This window comes from Thrips palmi, unplaced genomic scaffold, assembly GCF_012932325.1.
Source record: "Thrips palmi isolate BJ-2018 unplaced genomic scaffold, TpBJ-2018v1 HiC_scaffold_17, whole genome shotgun sequence".
Lineage (NCBI taxonomy): Eukaryota > Metazoa > Arthropoda > Insecta > Thysanoptera > Thripidae > Thrips > Thrips palmi.
Genome location: NW_023144626.1, coordinates 3,607,464 through 3,633,491, shown reverse-complemented (window position 1 = coordinate 3,633,491; position 26,028 = coordinate 3,607,464). Strand labels below are relative to the sequence as shown.

Genomic DNA, 26,028 nt, shown 5'->3' with positions numbered 1-26,028 from the left:
CCTGCTCGCCCTGCTCGGTCGATGGCCGTTGGCGGGATGCCGAAGAGCTTCGGAGGGCGTCCTGTGGGGAGGGCGCGGGGGGCGCGGGGGACCAGGGCCCCCTGGGGACCCGGCAAGTGCTGTGGTGCGTCCATCCACCGTCTGGTCTGCCCATCCGCCTCGCCTCGCCTCGCCACGCTGTCCGGGGCCTGTCTCATAAACTTTGTTATGTTGTGGACCCTCTCACACACACGCTCACACACTCGCATTCTGTGTGTCGTTCCTTTTTCCCTGCTGCCCGCGTTCGGCCGGCCGGCCGGCCCTGGGCTCGTCCTCGCGGCGATGCGGCGATGTGGCGTTTTGGGCAGGTCAAGGGACGCGACGCGAGGGCCGCGGACTCTCTCTCTCTCTCTCTCTCTCTCTCTCTCTCTCTCTCTCTCTCTCTCTCTCTCTCTCTCTCTCTCTCTCTCTCTCTCTCTCTCTCACTCGCAGGGTGGCCCGGCCGGGCGCGAGAGAGACAGCGACGAATTTGGGATGGGCCTGGTGCCCTTTCCCTCCCTTTGTCAATTAGATTCCCGGAAAGGTAGTAAAGCGGACAAGATAAGGACCAGGGACCACGTCACGGATGGGGTGAGATGAGAAAGTGATAGGCTCGACTCGGCGCAGGAGACTGATTCCAAGAGTCCTCGCTCTGTCTCTGTCGCACCCGCACAGGGCGCCCCGTCAGTGCAAAAGAGCCAACGCGATCAAACCGACTCTCGAAGTCAGTCAGCCAGTGTCCCAGGCTGTCCCGGGCGAACCCGCAGCGGGGGTCCCCGCTGGAGCCTGGTGCTGACTCCACCCCGGCCCGGGACTCCAGAGACTCCGGGACCGGCTCCCGGGAAGAAGAGAGCCCGAAGAACGGAGTGCAATCGGTTTGTTATCAAAGTTTCGTCCGGGATATTTGGCGGCCGAGTCGACGAGAGCCGCGGCACCCTCCCTCCAGCCTGGAGGCGCCTGGAGGCTCCAGGGCGACGGCCTCGGCGGCGGCAAAGCGCCAAAGCCCCGGCAAAGCCGCCCGTCGCCCCAGGAGGCGCCGCCGCCGGCCAGTGCACCAGCGCGCCGGAGGGACCAAGTTTTTCAATGCAGGACACATGTCTGCTCCCGGAGCGATCGCGGCGTGGCCGAGGGCGTGGCGGCACGGCGGTGTTTTGTTTTTGACGCGGAGGGGAGCGCCGCTCTTTTCCGGTGCGATTTGCTGCTCGATCCGCGGCCACCCCAACCGGACCGCCCTCGACGTGACGTCACCTGCCGAGAGCGAAAGGACAGACAGTGTGAAACAACGGCGAGCCGCGGCGGGCATATTTATCGTTTTATTTGGTACCCTGGGGTACCTTGGGGTACCCGTTGTCCGGCCGGCCGGCCGCGCTGGCGGCGCTGCGCCGTGCGCTCTCGCTGCCCGCTAAGACGCCCTGTTTTATGGACTCGCTCGTGTGTTGTCCTATAAACTTGTCCCGGGACAATGGGCCGATGTAAGAGCAACTACTGCAACAGGCTTGCAGTGGGCCTGCACCGGGGCCTTGCAGGCTGCAGGCCTTGCAGGCTGCAGGCCTTGCAGGCTGCAGGCCTTGCAGACCTCGCGCGCGGATCCTAGAGCGGCTGCCTCGGCTTTAGTGCGGGGTGCGTCGTGGGGCATTGTGCAGGTGTGCGGCACACTGTGCGCAGGGCCGGCGTGCCTCCGGACACTCCGTCTCTCTCGCTCTCGTGGGGCGGCCCGGCCTGCCCGGCCCGGTGCGAGAGAGACAGCGGCGAAAGCGAGGCCGTTCAGCCGGCCGGCGCGTCGTTTGCGCTCCTCCGAGATTGGTTCCGTCTGCTGGTCGTGAGTGATCGGCGAGGATGCGCGCCGCGCCGGCCCGTCTGGCAGTGCGGTGCGCGGTGCGCGCCGTGGCGGTGATGAGCACCGAGATCCTGATGACCTGCTTGACGCCCGCGCCGATGCGCCACCGCGGCAGCCCCGGCCTTTTTATACCCCTGCCGTACACGAGGTGTTCGCCGAGGAGGTAGACAAGCGTGTCGTCTATAAAACGCACGGCGCGGTGCTCCAGGCCTGGGAACCGCTCGACCACACCGTCGTCGGCGACGTGGCGGTGGAGGGGGAGGGGGCGGCCGCGTCCAGGACGGCGCCATGGGGTTGGCGGCGCTGCGACGCGCTGCGGTGGTGTGACTGCGGGGTGGCGGGCCGTGAAATCTGAAGCCTCCCTTTCTCCAGTCGCATCGGCGCCATCGGCCAGCCCGCCGCCCCGGAGTCCCGGACCCGAAGTCCCGGAGTCCCGCACGGCCCCGTTTTAAATGCAATAAAGGCCGCCACTTGGACGGTCTCTGGAGACCTGGCGACCGGCGGGCTGGCGGTCGGGCCGGGTCGGGCCGGGCCGACGGGACGAAACTCTAGCGTAGATTAGATTTGTGCGTGCGAAGTGGCGGCGCTCCCCTCGCTGTCCCCGCTGCCGCGCTGCCGCCCGCTCCCCCCAGGGCCTCCCACCCCCTTCCCGGCGCTGTCTCTCACGCTACCCGTTTTCCCCGGCGTTTGACTGAAAATCAATTGATGTGATTAGCCCGGCCGTTCCCGGACTGGGCCGCCGTGCTGCCGTGCTTCGCCCTGTCACGAAGCCGCGGGGGAGGAACGCGAAGCAACGCGAAGCAACGCGAAGCAACGCGAAGCACGCCCCGTCGTCTCGTTTTCATCGGCCCGCATTTTCACGTTTTCCATTTTTGTCAGGCTTTTGTCTGGTCCCGTTGTTATTTTTGCGGTGTGCAACTTGAGCGCCGTGATGAATACGGATGGACTGTCACGTGATTCCGCGGAGGATGGCCATCAGAGGGACACGACGCGCTGCAAGAGGCGGCAGACAGAGAGAGGGAGAGAGACGGAGAGAGAGAGAGAGGCCCACGGGGGTGAAAGCCTTCCATTAGAAAGCTGATACTGAGCAAATGCAGTGCGCTAGTGCTGTATCACCACCACTCTGCCCCCGCTCCCTCCCCCCTTTCCCCCACCCCCCGCGCACCCCCAATGACATCTCCACACGCAACGCGCCGTTCGAGGGCAATAAGTCAGCGTGATCGGAGTGGAAGGCCGGCAAGCGCCGGCGAGGCCCTGCACAAGGCCCTGCAGACTGATTCCGAGAGTCCTTTCCGTCGCCTTGTCTCTCTCGCTCTCGTGGGGAGGGTACTTCAGGTGCGAGAGAGACAACGACGGAAAGGACTCTCGGCATCAGTCTGCTGGCTTTGCCCTGGCGTTGCCCGAGAGGGGCTTTCGGTCTGCTTACCGTCGGCGTCACGGGGTCGATGCGGGTGCTCGGGGCGCGGCGGCTCCACAGTGTGCGCACACGTGCGGCGCCGCGACATGCACGTCCTCGTCGTCGCCGTCCTCGTTGGTCGATCAGGCTTTGATAGGGACCATTCGCCACTCGACTTCCTCTCCTCTCGCGATAACCAAATATACTGTTGCTTTTTTCTTGCCTGGGGGCGTGCCGGAGTGCGGGTGAGTGCGGGGAGGCAGGGCGTTACGGGGTGTCTGATTGCGGGGAGGGTTTGTGTGTGTGTGTGTGCGTCGGCGTCCCCCTCGCGGGCCTCTTGAAAGCGGCAGGCAAATCGGTTTACCCGAGCAGCAGCCCCAAACAGCACTTGGTGGCGGGGAGGGGGGGGGCGGCAGTGCGCGTCCCAGAAACAAGGGGTGGAGCAGACGACGCCGTGTCCGTCTCCGTGTCGGCCTCGCCGCGGTGGCATCCTCTCTTGCCTCGCCGCCGCCTTTACAGCGTCGTGGTTTTTCGCTGCCCGCGCGTTCTCACGCCGCGTCTGTCGCGCGGAGGAACTAAACTTGTTTGCAGGAAAGCCAGGCGTCGCGGCGCGTCGCGTCGCGGTGCGGCGAGGCGGGCCTTCCCTCGTTACAGCGTGCCGCGCGCCGCGGCTTGCGCTTTTGACGTGCGGCTCCGCTGCCGCCGTTTCTTCTCAACTATCCGCCGCGCTACGCGCACTGCGCACCGCGGACCTCGCGGCGGCGGGATTGAAGCCTGCAGCCTGCAGCAGGACAGTCGCTCTGTCTCTCTCGCACCTCATGGGATGGATAAACAGTTTAAAATTTTTAGTCTACTCGCGAAGGAACGTCAGTGACTCCCGTCGGCTGGCCGTCGTTTGGTTCATGTCCTTCGCGGCCGCCTCGGCCCGGGTCGGCTGGTGTGTCCAGGCCTGGTCCAGGCGCGGTCCTGGGGTGGAGCGACGCTGGCCCGACCTGTCCACGACTCCACGGCCTCCACGGCCTCCACGAGCACGCGCGGCAGGGGCTGCGCGAGGGTGCCGCCGTGGCGTCGCTGCTGGTGGCGGTGGTTGCTCATGCTGCGGGCGGCTTATACTTCCCCGCGGGGGGCAGCGTGACCCTCATGGGGGAGGGGGAGGGGAGGGGGTGCTGATCCGTATGGGAGTTTCGGAGGGGGCCAGCCAGCCGACTGATTCCGCGCGCGACACACCAGCATTTCGTCGCTCTGTCTCTCTCGCACCCCGGTGGGGCCGACCCGTGGGTGCGAGAGAGACGGGGCGACGAAAGCACAGCCCTGGTGGGAAGGGAATGCAGCGGTGAGATTTTAATTGCGACTTGGATTGATAAGACCAGGCCGCGTGTGATTGGCAGAAGCGAACTGCGATCGCTGCAGTCTGGCTGCAGTCTGCCTGGGTCCGCTTGATGCAGCCATTAATGTTTTTACGTCTCCGCGGGGCGGGGCGGGGCGGGGCGGGGCGGGGCGCGCACAGTAGCGAACGCCTGCAGGCAGCCCCCCGGCGACCGGCCGGCCTTCCCTGTCCCCGTGGCCGCCGTGGCCGCCGTGGCCGTCTCGTCTCTCCATTTCAACTCATTACCAGCGTGTCGCCGTGAACGCATCCCAACTCTTTCTTGCCCCCTTCGCTTCTCTCTCTGTCTCTCTCCCTCGCTCTCTGGCCCGCACTCTATCCTACTTATAATTGCTTAATTTCTTTGTGCCGTAATTAAGTCTCCTCTTTTCTTGTCTAAGAAACCCGCCCGCCCGCGTGCGCTGTTTCGCGTCGTTTTCTTTGTTGCTGTTTCGTTTCTTTTTTTTTTTCGCGAGGTTGGCTCGTGTGTGTGTGTCCCTGCGCGGCGTGGCGGCGTGCGAACCCAGCGGCGGCGATGGCCCCTCTGGTTTGCATGGGAGCGGCTCGTTGGCGGCCGATTTATGTCTGTCTACCTCCTCGCGTCCCGCCCCGCCCCACCCCGCCCCACCCCCCCACCCCCCCCACCCCACCCCGCCACGCCACGCCACGCCACGCCGCGCTGCTGCTCCGGCCGGCCAGCACGGGTCACTTCGGCCTTTTTGAAGCGCGCGGTGCGTTGTGCGCGAATTAAAAACACGCGGCGGCGAGCTCTTTCGTCGCTCCGTCTCTCTCGCACCCATACGGGACGCCCCGTGAGTGCGAGAGAGAGAGAGACTGCCGCGCGGTTACGCCCCATTACTGGCGGACGGCCGTCACAACGCGCATGCGCCGCGCTTGGGAGATTTGTGGCGCTTCGTGGACCGTGCATGCGTGCAGCAGGCGTTTTGTGGAACGTGGAACGCCGCGGTTTATTTAGACGTCCCGGAGTGGCGGCGTGGCGCGGCGGGGCGCGGCGGGGCGCGGCGGGGCGTGTGCCGGTACGTAATTCAGTGGCCCCGAGACGGGGCTCGGTTTTCCAGTCAAAACACCCTCGCGGCCTGGCTGCGTGCGCGGTGCGCCGCGGTGCGCGCGCTTCCTGCCCATGTTTGTTTACCGGTGGGACGCCACGATATGGCGGAGCATCCCCGACCACCAACGGCGTGCCCCAACCACTTCATTTTCAAAAAATTTGTTTTTTTCGTTCGGATGTTTTTGTTTTTCTTTGTTGTTTTTTAGATTGTACTGTGGCCTCCCTGAAGCTCGTCGCCGTGCATGTAGCAGGCAGCGGAGGCGAGCGCCAGGGCCCGCTCGGCGCCCCGGCTCGGCTCGGCACGGCTCGGCTCGGCCGGGTCGTCGCGACGCTCGCCGTCTTATATTTAGCGCGGCCCGTCCCTAGGCTTGTCACTTTCGACACCCCGGCTAACATGGGGCCATGTGTGAAGGGAAGGGCGTTTTTGTGACAGGCTCATTTCTCAGGACGCTGGCGAGGTGCTTCCGCGGCCGTCTCGTGAGTCTCATGGCGCGACGACGGCGTCCTCGCGGTGCTGCAGGCCTGGCGGCGAGGCCTGGCGCCACGGCCGCGTGGCCCCGGGGGGCTGACGCCGTCGTCGCCGCAGACTGTCCTCCGAGACGCCCTTGCGGGGCTGCTGCAGACTGATTCCGAACAGTGCCCTCGACTCGACGGGACGCCCCATGAGTGCGAGAGAGACAGCGAATCCGTCTGCCGCCACACGCCCCCGCTCGCAACGTCTCGGGGTGGGCCCTGCGGCCCTGCGGCCTGCGTGATATTTTCCAGGGCTTGTCCGCCTGTGAGTGTATAGTTGTGTGCCCTCCCCCGCCAGATGGCCTCCCCTGCAACCCGACCCGGCCTGGACGAGAGTGTTCTGGCAGGCCTGGCCCGCAGACTGATTCCGAACCGCGCTTTTCGGCGCTCCGTCTCTCTCGAATCCCTGCGGGGCGCCCCGTGGGTGCGAGAGAGACAGAGCGACTAAAGTCAGCAGCTCTAGTTTTAATCGCATCAAGGCGCCTGCATTATTCGGCGGGCTTTCGCGGGGCCGATCTCTGGGTCAAGCGCTGGGAGGAGAGGGGGTGGGGTTGTAAATTGACACCTCGTTGCCCTGACCGACAAGGTGAGGGCCTTCATGATGTGAATCTGGATGGGGTTTTGGCTCGACAGATGAATTGGATTGTGAGCCCAGGGAAAGAAAGTCAATAGTGCTGTAAACCATTCGCGCTTGGATTTTGTTTTATGGCGGAGGTAGTAAATTCTCGTTTTTTTTTTTTTTTGTGCTGTTGTGAATGTTTGGGGGTGGCGAGACGGGAGTGGGGGTGACAATGTAAATAGTGCTTCATTGCACCTGCTCTCGGATCATATAATGTGATTCATTTTTTTTCTTCTTTGGGTCAACGTACTCTTGCGTTGTAATCGCCTTTGCTGCAACTGGTGCACTGGTGGGAGGATTTGTGTCCCACTGGGGCGGTGTGGCGCACGACGTCACTCAGTGGCGCGCGAACGGACAGACAGACGCCGAACGGGTCGCGTTTCACCCCCACAACGATATTCACTTATTTTACAGGTGCGATAAGCAGCAGCGGCGGGCACTGTGTTAAAATTGAAATGCAGTCACGAGTCCCTCCCTCTCTCTTTCTCTCGCCCCCTTCCCCGGCCTGACGGTGTCTCCCCCTCCCACCCCCTCCCCCTCCGCGCCCCAGCTGGCTGATGGCTGCCGCCCCACCGCCCACCTGGCCAGACCATTAGGCTGTCTCCAGCTGCGCTCCGCTCGCCCCGCTGCCCCGCTCCGCGCACTGCCACGCCACTGCCACGCCACTGCCACGCCGCCGCGGCCCTGGTCGCCCCGGCCGCGCTGCGGGACGGCGGCACGGCGACGGCGACTCGGCGCGCAGGTTCGAGCCGCGTGCTGCGTGCCGCGCCCCACCACTTCCTTTAATCTGGACAAAGATTAAAGTAGGGCGCTCCTCCCCTGCCGCGCCGAGGGGGAGCGGGTTTAATCCGGGCGGAAAGAGGTGGGGGAGGGGAGGGGGTCCCCGACGACGACGTCGTTGCCGTCCACGAGGAAATGCTGTTCGACGTGCTGCCGGCCGTGGCGGCGCGCGGCGTGTCGAGGCCAGGCATGAGGACGTCCACGAATATACGACTGTCTGTGGCGGTTTGTGAATAAGCGAGTAATGAGGAGAAATGGGCTGCGAATAGTGGCACGCGCGTTGTTGGCAGAGCGGGGGCAAGCAAACAGGTGTACGCAGTGGGGCAGCGCGGTCAAGGGGCGGCTCGAGTGCCGGTTCGATTGACCGGGAGCAGGAAAAAGTGCTGTCGTGTGTGTGTGTGTGAGTGTGTGAGTGTGTGCCTGGCATGTATCGCTCGTACTGCGTGGCGGGGCGTGGCGGGGCCGCCGGGTCGCCCGTGGCGCTGACTCAGCACTATACGAACCCCGCGCGTCGTGGCGTGGCGGGGCGTTGCGGGGCGTTGCGGGGCGCAGCGCAGCGCTCCGGTGCCTTTGGCTTCTGCTTGCTCATGCCGGGCACTCCACTTGCCAGTTGATGCCCGCCACGCCACGCCCCGCCCCGCCACGCCACGCCTCGCACAGGCCCCGGAGGGCAGGGCAGACCAGGGCTGGGTGGGGCTGGGCCCGGGGTCAAAGGGCATCCGGGGCCTCAAAGGGACGCACCACTCGACCGGCCCTGCGGGTCAGCGCGTCAGTCCTCCGGCCGGCAGCCCTTCCCTTCGGACCTTCGGCCAGCCCTTTGGGGTCCGCGGTTTGGTTTTAAAGCGGCCGGCCGTGCGGCGCGTGGCAAGTCCGGCCGGAATGCGTTGCCTGCCCCTCGGGGACGATTTGGAGCAATTTGAACCGCGCCGATGGTGCGAGCACTGCGAGGGGCAGGTGGAGAAGTGCAGTGTCGTGGCCGTCGTGGCCCCCGGGCGCAGTCCTGGCCGATGTCAGGCGCTCGCCGACAGACGCACGCCGGCGGTGCGCGTGCGCGCCGTCCTGGAAAAGAGGAGCGTTTTCACAAATGATTAATATTGGAATGGAGCTGTTAGGCGGCCTAAAGCGTCTCAACACGAAAGTATAAACACAGTGATCAGGCGGCTGCAGCGCAAGGTGCCCAAGGGGTCCGGGGCGCCCAAGGGGCCGTAGGTCAGGAAACAATTATTTAGACACCGCCGGAGAGGACTCGGGGACTCCGACGGCACTCGGTCGCCGAGCGGGCCGAATCGCGCGCACGCACGCACGCACAAAGACGCTGTGGGTCTCGGCGGCCGGATCCCGGACGGCGCTCTCGTCGCTCTGTCTCTCTCGCACTCGTGGCGGCGTCCCGGAGAGAGACAGAGCGACGCGTTCGGCAGCAGCCTGGACGTCCTCTGGACGTCGTGGACGTGTTCCGGACGCGGGCAGCAGCGCCCAGGGTAATGCGGTTAAATAAACGGCTATTAGCGGCGCCATTTACCCGGAGTGGGTGCGTGTGTCTCGGCCTCCGCCCTCCGCCCCACGAGCGTCTGGCTTGCGGCCCGATCTGTGTCATTGGGATGCCCGGCCGCGGGGGTCACCGCCAAGGAGGTCGCCGTCAGATACAGAAAGAAACGCCTCAATTTTAATTATTTTCTCCTACCAACCGTATGAACTTCCAAACACAAAACCATCAAAATTTTGCTCTCAAAAGAAATTTGAAGAAATTTTTATTTTGCTTTTTTTCTGCTCTGTTTGTTGTTGGAATGTTCGTGATTTCCCGGCCGTGGCTGGGATACGCCAGGACATGCCCCCCCGAGGGGTCCAACCAAAGGGTCCAAAGGGTCCAAAGGGTTGGGGGTTGCCTTTGTCGAGCCGATCGGGCCGGACGAATGAGGCCGCGCGTTGCTGCGCGTTGCCCGCGACCGGAAGTGCCGCAAGAGCGCGGCTTCCGGCGCGCGGACGTCCCGACACCTGGAGGCCTGGAGGCCTGGAGTCCTGGAGGGCTAAAGGGAGCGGGGCGGGGCGGATCGGCACTGCCTGGATAATGGTCGCATTGTCATTGTCGTTCGGCCAAACGCGGCCGCTGTTTCTTTGTTTTAGTTTTCGGGGCGGACGCGACGCGACGCGGCGACGCGCGCTGCGATCCGTGAAGGGAACGAACGACGTATTAATTCCGTTCGTCACGATTGCGCTATTACCTCATTACCTGCGACGATGTCATTTTCTCGTCGCGCCTGGCCCGCCTTGCTCTGGCTCGCTGGCTTGGCGTGTGCTGGGCGGGCCCTGGGCGGGCTGGGGGTGGCGTGGCGACCGCGCCTTCCCCGCCCTGCAGGGGAAGTGTGCTTAGCTCGCTTATCGCCTGTACCTGTCCGCGGTACACGCTGCGCGGCCGGGGCCTTATCTGCTCGCACCTTTCCTTGCTTTCCGACTTTGATTCCTCGGTTTGCGTCGCCGGGCGGGCAGGCCAGACCGCCGGCCTCGACGGCAGGCTCACGCGAATCGCTGCGATGATTTGATTCAGCTGATTTGGCTTGCCGCGGTCGCTTCTATTTCTGGACCCGGTCCGCGTCGACGTCGCGTGGCACTCGTTATTTTAATGTAACGCGGTCGGCGGTATTTCTTTCCGTCCGTCTGCCGCGGTCTGCCGGCCGGGCTGGTGGTTTCCCGATGTCGGATGCGTTAAAATTGCCGCCAGGAATGCAATGGGATTACTGCCTCGTCATGCTATTGGGTTACGAGGGGCCGTGCATCGCCTCGTCTCGCCTCGCGCCCTGCGACTCGGCCTCCGACTTGGCAACGCGGCCCCGAGGTCCCCGCCGAGGCCCTGCCGGCCCTGCCGAGGGTCCCGACCCGACGCCGTGCCCATGGCCGCGCCGTGGCCGTGCCCCCCTGGCGCGTGCCGTGTTGCCGCGCTGGGCCTCGAAACTCGAAATTTGCACTCGCCTTGGCCGGGCGACGCGCGGCGTGGCTCGCGCTCCGAATGTGGGTGACTGGGTCCCGCGCGTCCCGCGGAAGGCGAGGCGGAGTGGAGGTCGCCGACGAGGACATTCGACCCCCGGAAGGTCGGGCCTGGTGGCCATCCACCTGGCCCCATTGCGCGCGTCGACGGCCTTGGTGACGGCCTTGGTGACGGCCTTGGTGACGGCCTTGGTGACGGCCTTGGTGACGGCCTTGGTGACGGCCTTGGTGACGGCCTTGGTGACGGCCTTGGTGACGGCGCCGTGCGAATCAAGGTGCGAGTGCGAATAGTGCCGCGATGGAGACGTTGTCGCGGCCCCAAACGATGACCCCCCCCCCCCCCCCCATCTTATTCCCCTGCCGTCTGGCCCTTCGCTCGCTCTGACCCGCTTTCCGCATTATTCCCCGGCTTGTGTGAAGACGTCGTAAAACGGGGCAATAAAATGCCACACTTCGTCATCTTTTTGTAAGTTGGAAAGTTTACAGCTGTTTCCCTGTCTCTGGGGCGCTGCTTCTTCCCCCACCCCCTCCTCCATTCGCAAGGGGGTTGACGGGGTTGTTTGCATCCGGTTTGATAGTCGGGCCACGCCACTGGAAGGTACAGTGGTGCGTCTGCGACACTCGTCGAGCCGTTATGCAATATGCAGGTGGGTGTCACCTGGAGGCTGTCTCTCTCGCACTCTTGCGGCGTGCGGGGTGCGAGAGAGACGGACAGTGGCGGGGTGCTGCCGCCCTGGGGGAGGGGGTGGGGGCCGCTCTCTGAGTGCAAAGTGCCGTGTCCTGTCTACATACGCACGTTCGTGCGCGGTTCAAGTTTGAGAGCGTGCGCTGTACAGTGGGTGAGATGTGGTGCCGTGCCGTGCCCTGGCTGGCCGTGCAAATGGCTCGGGATGTGCTGCTACCGTACCCGCCCGACCGGTTCGGTCAACTGTCCGAATTTGCATACGACTTGCTCAAAAACGGGCGTTTGCTGCAGTCGCGTACCCCTTCCCCCTCCCCCTCCTTCGCGGCCATATTTGGACAAGGGCCGTGGCGTCTGGCGAGCGAGCGGCCGGGTCGTTGGTTGTCTCGGCCGGACCGCGTCGCCGCGTCGCTCTGGACCCCGATGGCGTATCTCTTCACCGACTCGCACCAACTCGCTGGGATCAATCCGACGGCTAAAGAGGTCCCGAGTCCGTAAGTGATCGGGCCTGGGAGGCGGACTGCTCCGCGACGCCGCGACCAGACACCGTGTCGGCCTAGTCGGCGGCGGCGCGGCGCGGCCTCGGGGAAGGTCCTATTCCTGGCTGGCGTGTCTCGTGTCGTCTAGGCGCCGCGTCTGGAGTCCCCCTTCGAGTGCCACTCGGCGTCTCTCCTCCGACACTGAAAGGCTTTTCCGAGGAGGAGGGGGCGCGGGGGCCGCGGGGGGCGCCCACCCCGTCCCGCGAGAGGCCCCGGCGGGGGCGGGGGGACGCCGAGGCGCGCCGAGGACCCGCCATCCTGTCTGCCGGACCCGGCCGCCGTCCCCTGCATTTTATGAAGTCGCCAAACGGGTACTTCTCGGAAACGCCACGACCACGACGACGACGACGCGGTGCTCGTCACTTTTATTATCATTTTTATTCCTGCCGAGGGCGGCTGGCCCGGCTGGCACACGCAGGGCGACGCAGGGCCTGGCTTTACAGTGCGGGGCCACCAGGATGGCGGAGGCGTTGTTTGCGTTTTGACACTGCTGCACTGCTGATTGACGGGCGGAGTGCTTTCCCGCGTCCTGCTGGAAATGGGAAGCTCCCTTTTCCCGCGGGGCTCAGCGCCGCGCCGTGCCGGGTACAGGTGGACTGTCCGGCACGAAGCAGGCCAAGCAGGCGCGCCCTCTGCCGGCGGGGCGGGGCGGGGCGGGGCGGGGCGCGGTGGGCTCGGGCGTGGTCGCGGTGTGGCGGGGCGTGGCGGACCTCGCCCTTGGTCTTCTCGACTCATTTTCACTTCCGTTTTTCGTAAATCGCGGCGCGCCGTGTCCGCGCCTGCACTGCCAAGGCACAGCCAGTGCACTGCCACAAAGTCGGTCGCTAACCCTTTTGTTTTCTGTTGCAGAGACCACCCTCATCGTCGCTGTCGTACACGGGGCACCCCAACGACGACGTCAGGTCCCCTGGGTCAGTCGGGGGCACGCCGGGACCCCTCAGTCAGCCCCCGGGCTCCCAACAGTCTCTCGACCACGGCGACCCCGGTAAGTTGAGCTACTTCCACTAGAGCTGTGTGCTAGAGGGAGGGTCGGTAGTTTGGAGAGAGCCCCCAGTGTCATCACCAGGAAGGGAGACTTCAACAACCAGGCGCTTTGACAGTGTCCCTTTCAGCTGTTTATTTTGAATTTATTTTTGTAAGCTTATCCAGTGTATACGAAAACCCCATGTACTATTATCTCTGAAATGATAAGAAGGAATAAAATAAAAACGAGAGTAATGAATTATCAGCTGTCATTGTTTAAACCTTTTCTAATTTGAGTGTTTGGGGGCAATTGGGCCGGAAAGAGGGTTATCGTGGCCGAGCCTGGCCGAGCCGACCCCGGCCGATAGGCGGCACGTAATTGTCGGCACTGTCGCGTGCATTGTCTTCCCGACGTCGCTCCGTCTCCCTCGCTCTCACGGCGCCTTCCGCAGTGGTGCGAGAGAGACAGAGCGACGGGACACTGTGCGGAACCGTGGTTATTGTGTCCACGAATCTGACTGCGCCAGGTGCTTTGGCTGGGAGGGATTTGCATCAGGAGAGAAAAAATCCGAAGGCGGCGTGAAAAAGGAAAGGAGGAGGAAATTGAAGCAGTTGCTATAAACCATAAATTTTGATATCCCGCGACGCGACGCCTAGAGTACAACATATTAGTCGGTCGCTGGGTGGCGCGGTTATCTGCGGCGCGCGGCTGATCCAGAGGGGCTCAAGTCCAATTCATATCGGGGCGGGGCGCGGCGGGGCGCGGCCAGACGACCAGGAGATAGTCGGCCACCGCCGCGGCTGGTATCTTTATTGAATTTTCATAGGCTGCTTCCGATTTATTGCCGAGGCGGCCGGATTGATTTTATGATTTATGGGAGAGACAATGTTGTGCGAGGTCGCACGCCTTGCGTGTGTCGTCTGCCGCTGTGGTTTCGTCGCTCCGTCTCTCTCGCGCCCGAGCGGCCCTTGGGTGCGAGAGAGACGGGGCGAGCGTTGCAATCGCCGCGCTGCATCTGGCGGCGCCATCGCGGAGTGGAGATCGAAGTGGAGCGAGAGGTGCTTGTTCGTGACGCGGTTCGTGACCACCTCGGGGTGGCGTCGCCGGCGTCGCCGCGTCGTGCATCGTGCATGATGCGCCCGTCACCGGGAAAGTAATAAATTGGAAGGGGAGTGTCCCGGCGAGCTTGGCGACGAGCTTGGCGACGAGCGCGACGCGCAAATGACTTGCGAAGTTTGCGCTGCCTTCTCCGTCCCGGGGCACTCGAGACACGCTTATACTTCTCGCGGTAACGAGATGCCCCGGCGGTTTCGGCCGCCTCGGCGTGCCGGCGCAAGACGCCGCAGCCTCGCTGCTCGTTACCGCCGCTCCGTCTCTCTCGCACCCCCACGGGGAGGCCCTCGAGTGCGACGGAGACAGCGACAAAAGCAGTGTGCCGGAATCGTCCCGCAGCATAGGCGCAGGCCGGCGTAACGACCCGGTCAGCGAAGGAGCGCGCCGCCAGTTGGGTCCATGTGTTTGTGTGTGTGTGTGCCAGTGTGCCCGCGGCCGTGCATGTGTGAGTGTCTTCTGGCGTGGAGGCGCGTGCGGCCCGGGCGTGAAGGCCGCACGCCGGGCCACGCCGGCCGGGCTGCCGTGAAGACGGCTTCGGCTTATCTGGCATCGCAATTAAGGCCTGGAAGTTTGATGATGAGGCCCGCAAAGGGTGGAGGCGCCAGGGCCCCGCCGCCTCGGCCGCTCGCTCAGCGGGCCGGGCTAGGACCCCTTGACGTCGGCTCCGCGCTCCGACGCCCGCAGAACGCGATGCCCAGATACGCCGTCGTCGTGGTGGTGCCACGCCGCCACGCCGAAGTACAACTGGCGGTTGTGCGCGCTGTCCGCGGCCCTGGCGGCAAGCGGCCCATCGCGGTGCATCCGAAGGGGCCGGGCCGGACCGGGGGGTGCTTGGGGGAGGTCAGGACGGATGCAGCAGTGGCATGCGCCTGCTGCTTATGTAACCGCGAACAGGGGCCTTGGCTGCACTCCGCCTGCGCGGACCGGTCACAGTCTCGTCGTGCCGTTCGGACGTCGCGTGCGTCATGCGAGAGCGTGCGTGCATGCGCCGCGCCGGCGGCCAACACGTTGCAGGACACCGTGATTGGGCGCTCCAGGGACGCGGCAAGGCGTGCCGGCCGGATGATGTCGCCTCGTTGACGTGGAGGACGCCGATAAGACGATGGCCCCCGAGCACCGCGACGAGCACCGCGACGAGCACCGCGACGAGGGCTTGCTCGGCGTCGGCGGCGAGGGCCCTTGACAATCACTCGGCGCGCTCCGTGGGGTGCCGCCCGGGGGACTGGACCGCATCGAGGGCCATCGACGGCGAGGCGAGCTGCGGGCGGAGGGCCGGGGCCGCGAGGGGCAGGGCGACTTGTAGCGCTCCAGGACCACCAGGTGGCTGCCCAGCCGCCGGCCCCGCCGCCGAGGCAGCTTGGAAGGAGGGTTAGCAGGGCGGCGCTCTGGCTGGTGGTGGACAACTGCACCGTCGCGGTCCACGATCCCCTCCGCGGCGCCGCGCTTCGCTTTCCCATGCACGCCACTGTAGGCCGGGCCAGCACCCCCTCGCCAAACACATTACCGGCGAATGCGTGCATGGTGCTTAGCGGGCAGGCTCGCTTGCTCGTCTCAGCCCGAGGGGTGCAGAGCAGTGTACCGCCGGCTTCCACGCCGCCGCCTCTCTTGGGGGTGACGAGATGCGTCACTTTCGGCGTGGACCGTGACGATGACAACCGGGCCGGCTGGCCGGGGGAGGGGGAGGGTCGCAGGGGACGCGACGCAGTCATATTCATGGAAGTCGCGCTGGCCCCTGGAGTGAGTGCCGCGGACCGGGGACCAGCCCGCCTGGTTAATGTGCATACAATAAACACGTGAAACAGGGTAATGCTTTCAATATGCTGCTGTCCCCGGGGTGCCTCACACGCCGCCCCGCCCCGCCCCGCCCCGCCCGGCGTGCTGATAAGGCCCCAGCCACAGGTAGCGCGTAACGACTCGGAAAGAACGCCCTTGTCGCCCAGACGTGACTTCCTGCCGTGCCGTGCCGTGCCGAGGCCGAGGGGAGGCTGTGCGATCGGCGGTCCTTTCTTGTCGCAATATTTGTCGCGTGGGTGCGCGCCGATGTGCGGCGCGTGCTGCCGGCGCCCGCACCTTTGAACTGACACCTCCGCGACGACGGCGGGGAGGCGCGGCGGCGCCTGTGGGGCGCGCCACTTTATATGAGCTTCCTGGAAGGCGGCGGGACGAGGGCGTGACGAAGGTGAGGCGTCGATTGGGTGTCTTTTTGATTTGAGCGCGCGGCCGGCGGTGTGACTGGTGTGACGCGATGGCCGCCCCCTCCCCCTCCCCCTGGGCCGGGCCGCGCGGGGGAACGGGAACAAAACGCACTCGCCGCGAACGCCACCCTGTCACCTCTGACAATTAAGCATCTTTGTTGCCGCAGCGTGGCGCGGCGTGGCGCGGCGGTGGTACAATGACGCCTAATCCCCACGACGCGGAATTAGGTTACTATTGAAATTCATTGGGATTTGCTTATCGCGGCCGGCGGTGCGGTCTGCGGCTCTGCGGCCGGTCTACTCGCGTGCTGCACTCTGCGCAGGCTGATTCCGGGTCGCTGCTCCCGGTCTCTCTGTCTCTCTCGCACCCCTGCGGGGCGCCCCGCCAGTGCGAGAGAGACAGAAGCGGCGCGGCGCGGTGTTTGCTGTTTGGACCGCGGCGTCGGCGCGGCCTCTAATCGCAATTAAGTCGTGGCTGCCAGCTCGGCCTGCCTGCCTGCCGGCCGCTGCTCACATGCCAGGCGATTGTAGTGTACCCCCGGCCGGCCGGCCCCCGGGAGGTAGGCAGGCGGCCCGCTGGGCGGGGCGAGGCGGGGCGAGGCGGGGCGAGAACGCAACGCGGAGCCAGATTAGGCACAACTCAATTCCACTGCAAATCGTAATGACGATAATAGTGGCGATGGAGCTGTTTGCAGCCGTCGGCTTATGCAGAGCGCGGCTTGGCTCGGCTCGCTCGGCACGGCGTGTGTCGGTGGGAAAATTGATAATTGGACCGCTAATTTTGTGGGAGATCGAGTAGCAGGAGCAGCGCTGTCTGATAACGTCACCCTCACCGGAAAAAAGGCGGACCTACACGCATGGGGAAGAACAACAAAAATAAATATTCCGAAAAAGAAAATAAATAAAAAGGTTCGATATTTGTGTCGCTGGCCACCCCGTGTTGCTGGTGGGGTCAGCACCCTGGGCACCCTAGGCTCCCTGGCTGGCACCCCTTGCTCGGCGCGCAGGCCGCGCGGGCCGTTGGGGCGAACAATGCGTTGGGTGGCGATCGGGCGCGGTACGCGGCGACGACGCGGCGCGGCTATGCGCGGGGTGCGGGCAATGCACAGCTGATCAGAGAGGAGCGTACAATGCGGGACGGGGCCGCCTCGCCTTGCCGCCCCACTGCAGAGCTTGGCTGCCTGCCTGCCTGCCTGCCTCGCCGCCCGGGCTGCATGCGTGTGCAGTCTGAATTGCATTGAGAGCTCGCGATGTGTGAAGACTCGATGGGGGGTTTCAATAACACCTTTTTGCCGCGCGGCCCGCATTTTTACCGCCGCGTTTTAGAGCGCGCGTGTGTGTGCGTGTGTGTGTGTGCGTGTGTGTGTGGTGGGTTCGAAGCAAGCGAGCAAGCAACATGTGTCCAAACAATGTCCTCGAAGCCGTCTGCTCGATCGGCGTCGCGTTCAGCTTTTGACCCTTCCATGAAGAGGTCCTCACTCTGCACCACTGCCCGCGCCTCGGCAGCCTGCTGCATCGACTGCTTGCTGTCTGGTAAATTACTCAACCAGTGGCGTAGCGTCTTCTTTTTGTTTTTGTTGTTGTTTTTACTGTCGGCCACGGGGCGACGCGGGGCGCGGTGGCCGTGGCGCTAATCGTGTCGCCGGAGGAACAACTTCCTGCCGTGGTTTTTCGAGTCGCCGAATTTTCTTTGTCTGGTGGCGCTGCTTGCTGGCCGGTTGGCTGCCGCCTCGCCGCGCCACGGCTGTGTTTCCATTGTCGCCTTCGTCCTGCTTCGCCCGCCCCTCTCGCCCTTCCGTCGCCTCGATGCTGCTTGTCTCGCTTGTCCGGTTTGCTGGCTGTGCCGGCTTTGCTGGTGTAGTGGCGGACTCCACTCGAGTCCCTGGAGGCCCCAACCCTTTTCGCCCGCCGCTGCCGCCACTACACTGGTGGCTGCGCTCCCCCGCCTCCATAAAAGTCTCGTCAGATTCGACTTTTGTGACTTTGAAATGGCGAGCGGCTCTCGCGGCGCCATGAATGCAATGAGATGCTAATGCTTGGCCGGCCGCAGATTGGGTTAAGCTGCGCCGGGGGTTGCCGGTCCGCGGGGCGCCGGCTGTCTCTGTCTCCCTCGCACTCACGGGGCGTCCCGTGGCGGCGCGAGAGAGACAGAGTCCGGAACGGGTCTGCGGCCGGCGCGCTTATGGTGGTGTGAGCGCAGTGCGCGGCGCGTCGAGGGTGCCTTGCCTCGTAATCAAGTTATGGTGGAGTGACATCGTGGAGTGCGCCAACGCGTCAATCGCGACGTCTGTTTGATTCAATTTGCAGCGAGTGGTGCGCGGCGCTGCGGGCTTCCGGGGGCCCAGCCGAGATGCCGCGCTCCCAAGCCTGGCCCTCGCCCCGCGGCCCGCAACGCCCCTTGGAGTGCGAGAGAGACGGAGCGAGGGGCGCGTTTACGGCGTGCTAAGCGGCGCTAATATTAATAGACAGCGGCAATTATTGTCGGCGCACAATTTGGCAACAATTTCCGCGGCGGCAAACGAGTGTGGTAGTAAACCCGGGCAGTCTGATGCCGGGAGTCGCCGTCTCTCTCTCTCTCTCTCGCACTCGCGGGCCGGGGCGGCGAGGGGCGCGAGACAGACAGAGCGAAGAGCCTGCTCTGCCGGCGGCCGCGGTGGCTCCCCGGCGCCTCGTTTGCATGGCCAATGAGGAGGCCGACGCGGCGGTGCAAGGCAGTGCCACACATTTGGTAAATACCGCCAGGGGCGGCACTGCGCTCCAGGTGAGGGGAAAGGGGGGGGGGCACCGCAGTCGCCGCCGACTGTCTGCTGCTCTGCCGCGGTGCAGAAAGTTTTCTGGGGGAGGGGGAGGGGGTTGAGGTTGGAGTTGCGTGCACGCACGACGGGGTTCGTGCGGATGCCGTGGACGCCTTTCCACGCGCTTTGTGTGTGTGTGTGTGTGTGTGTGTGTGTGTGTGTGTGTGTGTGCGCGCTCTTCTTTTTTTTCACGGAATCGCACGGGTCACTGGTCTGACTGACGATACACATGCTAAAGGCGGTCGCTCCGCTTCCTCCTCTGCGGCTCGCCGGAGAGCGCCCGCTGCACATTTCGTTTTTGTTTCTGTTTTCGTGTTCCCTTACGCGGAAATGCCGCTACCTGGCGGTGTTCGGCCGGGCCGGGCGTCGTCGCGGCCCTCGCAGTCCCCCGCCGTTGCGCGTGCTGCCCCAGATGATCGCGGAGGCCGTCTCCGTCTCGAGGCGTCAACTCCCGGCTGTCCGTCAAGAGTCGCTCATGCGCAGAGGCTGAGTCAGTCATGCGCTTCAACGAGCCGAGTCCGGTCCGTGTCCGGCGCATCGCTCTCTCTCTCTCTCTCTCTCTCTCTCTCTCTCTCTCTCTCTCTCTCTCTCTCTCTCTCTCTCTCTCTCTCTCTCTCTCTCTCTCTCTCTCTCTCTCTCTCGCACCCCCGCAGGGCCGCGCCGCGAGTGCGAGAGAGACAGAGCGACCTGGGCCGCATTAATAGCCATGCTCGTCTATTCTCATCGCTCTGTTATCTCATTCGGCTCGGTTATTTGCGCGCCCTGGACAAATCCGTTTTTTAACGGCTGGCTGGCGGCGCCGCGGTGCCACCTGGGCCTTCCCTCGGCCCTCCGCCGCGGCCGCTCCGCTGCCCGGCTGCTTAAATCGTTAATTCTTCACGTCGTCGTTTGCCGGCCGTTTTCCCCGAAAGTGATTTGGCCTCGCTGCTCCTCTCTCGACGCTCCTTTCGGTCCTTTCGGTCCTTTCGCGGCCCCGCTTTGTCTCCGACTTGGATTGCGTTCGCCAGTTCGCCACCAATGGGACAGAAAATTTCTTTTATGTCTGTCGCTCCCCTTCCCTCCGGGCCGGGATGGGCCGGGCCGCCTTAGCGCCCCGGCCTCATCAACATATTCTAATAAAACAAACTCGTTCTTTCTTGTTCTGACTTTTTGAACCGTTTTCCGGGCCGCCACGGAATGCCTGCCAGTGGTGCCTTTTGGCCGTGTTGGCGGGGACTTTTCTTTGGGAACTCTTTCGGGCGGTTGCGCGGCCGGCCGAGCGGACGCGCGGGGGAAGGGGGAGGGGGGGGGAGTTTGAATTGAAAGGCTGCAAAGCGAGGGGCGGGTGGGCCTGGAACTTGGAGCCGGCGGCGCGGCGACGGACAAACTGTGTCCACGTCCGCGACGACGGGACGGGACGGGCCCGACGGGGACATTGGTGGGCGAGGTGGGCGGCGGCGCTGTCATCGCTGCGCTGGCTGGCGTAGAGCGCGTCCTCGTGCGCAGTGTAGCGTACCGCGTTAATTGCACGGCCCGGGAACGAAAAAAAACAACAAAATAAACAAATGATGATGGAGCCGTTTGGCCGCAATGACATCTTTTGTCCGACGCGATGACCGCTGCACCTGTAGTGACTCCTGATTGCACGTTTGGCGGCGCCAAACGTGTAATGAGGGGTCCAGTGTGGTGGCTGTCGACACGCTTACAGTGCGGTGCGCTTCCAGATTCGGTTTCTAGTCCGCCCTTCCCACGATTGGCCGCCGCTGCCGTTCCACGCGTTTTAATGGTCAGGTGGAGGCGGTGTAACCCGACCCCGGAGCCGGCCGTTCCGAGCGGCAGCGTCTGTCTCTCTCGCACTCGTGGGGCGTCCCCGCGCGAGAGAGAGGCGGGGCGACAAAACGCCGGGCTGTTGTTCGGAATCAGTCCGGCTGGCTTCGCTGGCCGGCCAGCCGTGAGGCGAGTCCGTGTACAGTGACTCACTGGCCGGAGTGACTCCAGCGCTGGAGTCTGCTGGAATGCAGTCTTGCCGGTGGACGCGCTGGCCGCGGTGGACGCATCGGGGCGTCCCTCGGACGAACTCTGGCGCGACAACGTGGGAGCGGAGCGCAGCGCGGGTTATTCAAATCGGAGGATTAATGACGCGGTGTCAAATAGCGCGGGAAAGAAATGGGCGTCCGTCGCGCCGCGGCTCAGGAGGACCGCGCTCTGTCTCTCTCGCACGCCCACGACGCGGCCCGCGAGAGCGACGGAGGTGTTCCCAGTGTGTGCCCCGTGATGGTGCCGGACACGTGTAGCGAGGCGCGATGCTGCGGCCGACGCGGCCCGCGCGAGCTTTCTAGGTGGGGTAGCGTTTTCCGACTGATCCGCGCGGACAGCGTCTCGTCGCGAGAGAGAGAGAGAGAGAGAGAGAGAGAGAGAGAGAGAGAGAGAGAGAGAGAGAGAGAGAGAGAGAGAGAGAAGCGCTCGGATAGACATGCCGATGCCGCCATCGTGTTTTTGCGCCTTGGCTTGGCTTGGCCTGGCCTGGCTTGCTCGGCGCGGCCAGGCGGGATGATTGTTGGCCCATCATTATGGCGCAATGGCAAGTGGCTTCGCGGTGCTTCTCGCTTCGCACGCCGGCCATGGCGGCCATGGCGGCCGAGGCTCCGCGCGGCCGTCAACCCTTCCCTCTCTGGCCACCGTACACCGTCAAAGACGAGGCCAGGCTTCTTCTTTAATTTACAAAAAAAGAAGAGGTTCTAAAAATTACTGGAAGCTTAAGGAATTATTTCTTTCAAAATAATTAATCAACCTCTAAAACTGTCTGAAAAAATTGACTAAATCGCCTACTTTCACCATTTTCTTCCATTATTGAAATATTTAAAAGTAAAAATGGTTGAAATAGTGCTTTCTCCTTGGGTCGACATCGAGTCGCGCGAAAAAAGTGGAGCCCTCCCGCGATCATTACCCCTCCATGATTGGTGGCCGCGGCCGGGAGTCGAACACGGGCTTTGGCGCCCTTTTACGAGCCCTTATCGGCTAGAGTCGGGCAGGGCCATGGCAGGGCCATGGCAGGGCCAACCAGGCAGGTGGATTTGGTACATATGTATTGGCTGTCCGAGATAATGGCGGCCTTCTGTCATTTGTTCCTCCGTTTTATGGGGGCGTTATTCTGTATCAGTGGCGACGCTGTAGCGCTGTAGTAGCGACGGGGCGGGTCGCAGTGCCGCGCGCAGCTCGCCGAGTCTCGTTTACAGAAAAAGCGCTCATAAAGATGCCGTAAAATTGGCCGTTAAAACGCTGCGGCGTACACGGGTGGCCACCACCGCCACCTCGACGGGCACCTCGACGAGGGCCTCGACGGTCTTGGGCTGGCTCACCTGGCGCGGCGCGGCGACATTCCTGGCTGCGCTGGCTGCGGACACCTCTGCGGTGCTAATTAATGCCCGAGTGTTTACTTGCCTTCTTATTTTGCACCTTTTCTTTGCCGCCCCGTTTTTCGCCTTTTTTGTTGTTGTTTTTTTTGCAATTTTGTTGGGCTCGTTGTGGCGCGGCGTGTTGATTTGCGGCGCGGGGCATTCCAGCCATTGTCCAGGCGCGTCGCTGGAGGCGCTGGAGGCGCCGGGGAGCGCCACCCGGCCGGGGCCACGCCGGGCACGTCCGCGATGACGGCCTCCTGGACCGCCGGCCCGCACTGCGCCGCCCCGCGTAGATTAGTGTCCAGGGAGCCTAATAAGACATGTGCTATTACGTTTGTTTTATGGCCGCGCACTCTCTTCTCGCGCCTGTTCCTCGTCGGTGTGTGTTCCCGTGCGTGCGTGTGCGTGTGTGTTGACTGCTCTCAATTATATTATCACTCTCGGGTTTCCCCGGCTGACGCGCCGGACGCGCCTGACAAGGGGGCTCTCATTCAATCACTACCTGGTAATTTATGGCGGCCGGGTGGCGCCGCTGTAAAGTTGACTGAAATACAAAATGCTATCGTTACGACTTGTTTAACGCCGCTATGTGGTCGCCACGTGTGCGCTCGACTAACCGCTGTGTTTCCTTGTCTGTTCCAGATGCACTAGGTGGTAAGTAGCGGCGACTGCAGTGGCGGCTTCGGCACGCTTCGCGGCGGCAAGTCGACTCATTCCGAGAGTCGTCGCTCTGTCTCTCTCGCACCGATACGGCACGCCCCGTGAGTGCGAGAGAGACAGAGCGACGACTCTCGGAATCGGCCTGCAGGTGAGCCGATTACCTCGGAATCGCGTCGCCTGTCGGCTTACGGACGCCTCGCCGGCCCCGGGGGGTGGGGTAGGCAACCCGCGGCGGGACGCGGTGGAACGCGGGGGAACGCGGCAGCCTTGAGGAGGCCGTCGGGGACGTCGGGGACGTCGGGGGCCTCGAGGCACGTCGAGTCCTAAGACGACAGCGCGGTGGTTCCGCACTCCCAGAGGGATAAAAGTGTGCGCCACAAATATTGAAAATTCATACAGCAGAAAATTTTGTCAACTTGAGTAAACATTTGAAATTGAGGGTTTCCTAAGTGGTGGTTCTGTTTCCCTCGGCTTGCGGGATAGGACGTACCCGGTACCTCTGGTTAGCCTCGGCTCTGGGCCAGGGCGGTGCCCCTTGGACAGCGTGATCCCGTGATGTACTCGGGCCACTTTCCCCTCCCTCCCCCTCTCTCTGGAATTTGTAGCAACAATCCTGTGATTCGTGGCCGGGACGGCTTTGGGGCTGAACGCCCCTTTTTGTTGGGCGCGGGGCCCTCGTCCGTGGCGGCCAACGTGACGGGGCTGCTGATCGGGCAGCGGCGTGGCAGTGGCGTGGCGGCGCGCGGCGTGAGCGGCGCGTCAGGTGGATAATAATATGGGGCTGCGACCGCACTCGCTCACTCACGTAATCTATTTGCGGAACGCTCGCAAAGTACATTTTGTGGAGGGCGGCGTGCTGGCTGCCTGCGGGGTGGAGGCTGACGTGCGGAGCATGGCGGAGCATGGCGGAGCGCCCCGACGCCGCTTTGCAGTGCCGGGGTCGCTCCGTCTCGCTCGCACACAACCGGACGCCCCGCGAGTGCGAGAGAGACGAGCGCTGCTTGGAATGAGCCCGCTGCGGGCGCGTGGCCGCGCCGGGGTTGGCTTGGGTTTGGGTCCCCGTGGACGCCCCGCCCCGCCCCGCCCCGCCCCGCCCCAGCCCGGCCTCCAGGGTCCCGCGGCGGGTCGGGGCGGCGGGGAGGCGCGTGTCGGGACTGTCTGAACGAGGGTAGCTCCGGGGCTAAATAAGTAAGGCGGAGTACGTGAAACACGCCGAGCCCGGCCGTCGACGGCGGCCTGCCGGGGCGTCCTTGTGCTCGACGGCGTCCTCACTGTCGTTTTGTCGCGTGGGAACGTGTCGCCGTCCTCGGCCGTCTCCGCCAACGACCGTGCGAAGTAAGCAGTCCGCACTTCGCGCCCCCCCCCCCCCCCCCCCCGGCCGCATCGTAAAACGGTCCAGGGTCTGGACTCCAGACTGGACGGCGCTGGAAATGAGCCATCCGGACCATCGCGTTGACGATCACGCCCTGCTTGACGGGCGTCGCAGCACCGCGTCGATGGACGTCTAACGCGGTCGTCAGCGTCCGTTTTTGCCGCCTGATTCGAGCTGGCCACTGCTTCGGCTGGACCCAGTACTGTCATCATCCGCAGACACGGGGAATGAGGCAGGCAGGAAGGAAAGGTGGCTCCTCGGACTTTTTCCGGCCGGCCTTCCGTTTTTCGAGAAGGACGCATTGAAACGGCTCTATTTACCACTCCGTGTTTTTTTCACCCCGATGTTGTAATGGTGGTTGAATCGAGTCCGCGGCAGTGGCGTGGCAGTGGCGTGGCAGTGCTGGCAGTGGCGTGGCAGTGCTGGCAGTGGGAACGCCTTTTTTTGGCCCCTTGCTGTCGCGGTGCTTGGTCGCTGTGTCTCCCTGCTTCCCGGCAAACGAGCCCAGCGGGGTCGCGGGGCGCTCGGCACTCGGCGCGGCAGAAGGCGTTCGTTCGGCGTTTCCCGGCGCCAGCCCGGCGCGCGATCCTTTGGCCGCGTGTCATCGTTACTTTCGGCCAGGGTGTGGTGGAAGGGGGAGGGGAGGGGGATGTCCGAAAGTCGTGTCGGGGTGGCGGTGGCCAAGTTTGGGCAGACTGTTGCAGTGGCCTGGCGTCTCGGCCAGCCCGCTAATGAGCCCTTCTCGTGCTGACCCGCCGCGCCCCGCCGCGCCCCGCCCCGGCCGCGGTCGGTCAACGCATTTCAACGCCTTTTAGCCGCTAATGCTTTGCCGGCTGGAACGCCCCGCCGCCACCGCTGCCTGGCTGGTCTGAAACAAATTACCAGCGCTGATGGAAAAGCGGTCCACGCCACTGCAGGCCCCCGGCCGGCCGCGCGCCCCGCCCCTGTGGGGCCTGGAAAAGGGGGGGGGGCTCAGGAATGATTGCGGCGACGACAGCAACGCGTTTCTGCTGCCCGGAACATTGCATGCCGCGAGTACAAACTTCCTCCTCCAACACCACCACCACCAACTCGCGCGGCCTTCAGCACCTTTCGTTGACGGCGTCCTGGCGGCGGCGGTGGACCCAGCGGACGGCGCTGGCCTCCGTTCGCAGTGCTTTACATGTAAATGCACGTGCCAAATTCCCCCCTCGTCCCTCCTCTCTCTCTCTCTCTCTCTCTCTCTCTCTCTCTCTCTCTCTCTCTCTCTCTCTCTCTCTCTATTTGAGGGGCGTTGACGCGAATGTTGCGTGTTCGAATCCCGTTAGAATCGACGGCTAAGCTTCGCCCCCCACCCCCCTCTTCCTTCCCCCTCCCCCGGTCCGTCCCTGCTCCCAAAGCAGACATTCAATGATAGTGGTACGTCGGTCCCTCCCCGGCGCGGGAAATGGCTTTGGCGGCGCCCGTGTGTAAGCGACTTGTGTGTGTGTGTGTGGTAGTGGCCAGCCGCCGTGGTCGTGACCTGGCCAGTTAATGCATGTGACGCCCTGGTGACAGTATGTGGGCCGATACCAGACCGATATGCTGATGGTGATGACGTCCCACTGATGCCATCAGGCGCCACAGTGTGTGTGCCATTTGTAGTTGGCGGGGGTGGGCGTGAAGCACCTGTCGAGATGGACAGCCGCTCGGCACGCGCGCAAAGGAAGGCGTGGCGCCGGTGTCATCCCGCGCGGTGAATCAATCAAGGCGAGTGTGTGTGTGTGTGTGTGTGTGTC

The 26,028-nt window shown here is 64.0% G+C and overlaps 1 protein-coding gene across 3 annotated transcripts in view; it reads left to right on the top strand.

Moving 5' to 3' along the window:
* Nucleotides 1-26,028, top strand: part of LOC117643744 (homeobox protein homothorax) — a 135,841-nt gene that overhangs the window by 50,851 nt on the left and 58,962 nt on the right. For 2 of the 3 annotated variants that reach the window (XM_034382814.1, XM_034382812.1), the window contains exons 7-8: nucleotides 12,645-12,780; nucleotides 22,882-22,893. In XM_034382814.1, the coding sequence (XP_034238705.1) occupies nucleotides 12,645-12,780; nucleotides 22,882-22,893 (148 nt within the window). The remainder of the gene's footprint in view (nucleotides 1-12,644; nucleotides 12,781-22,881; nucleotides 22,894-26,028) is intronic. The other variant, XM_034382813.1, reaches the window with a different exon arrangement.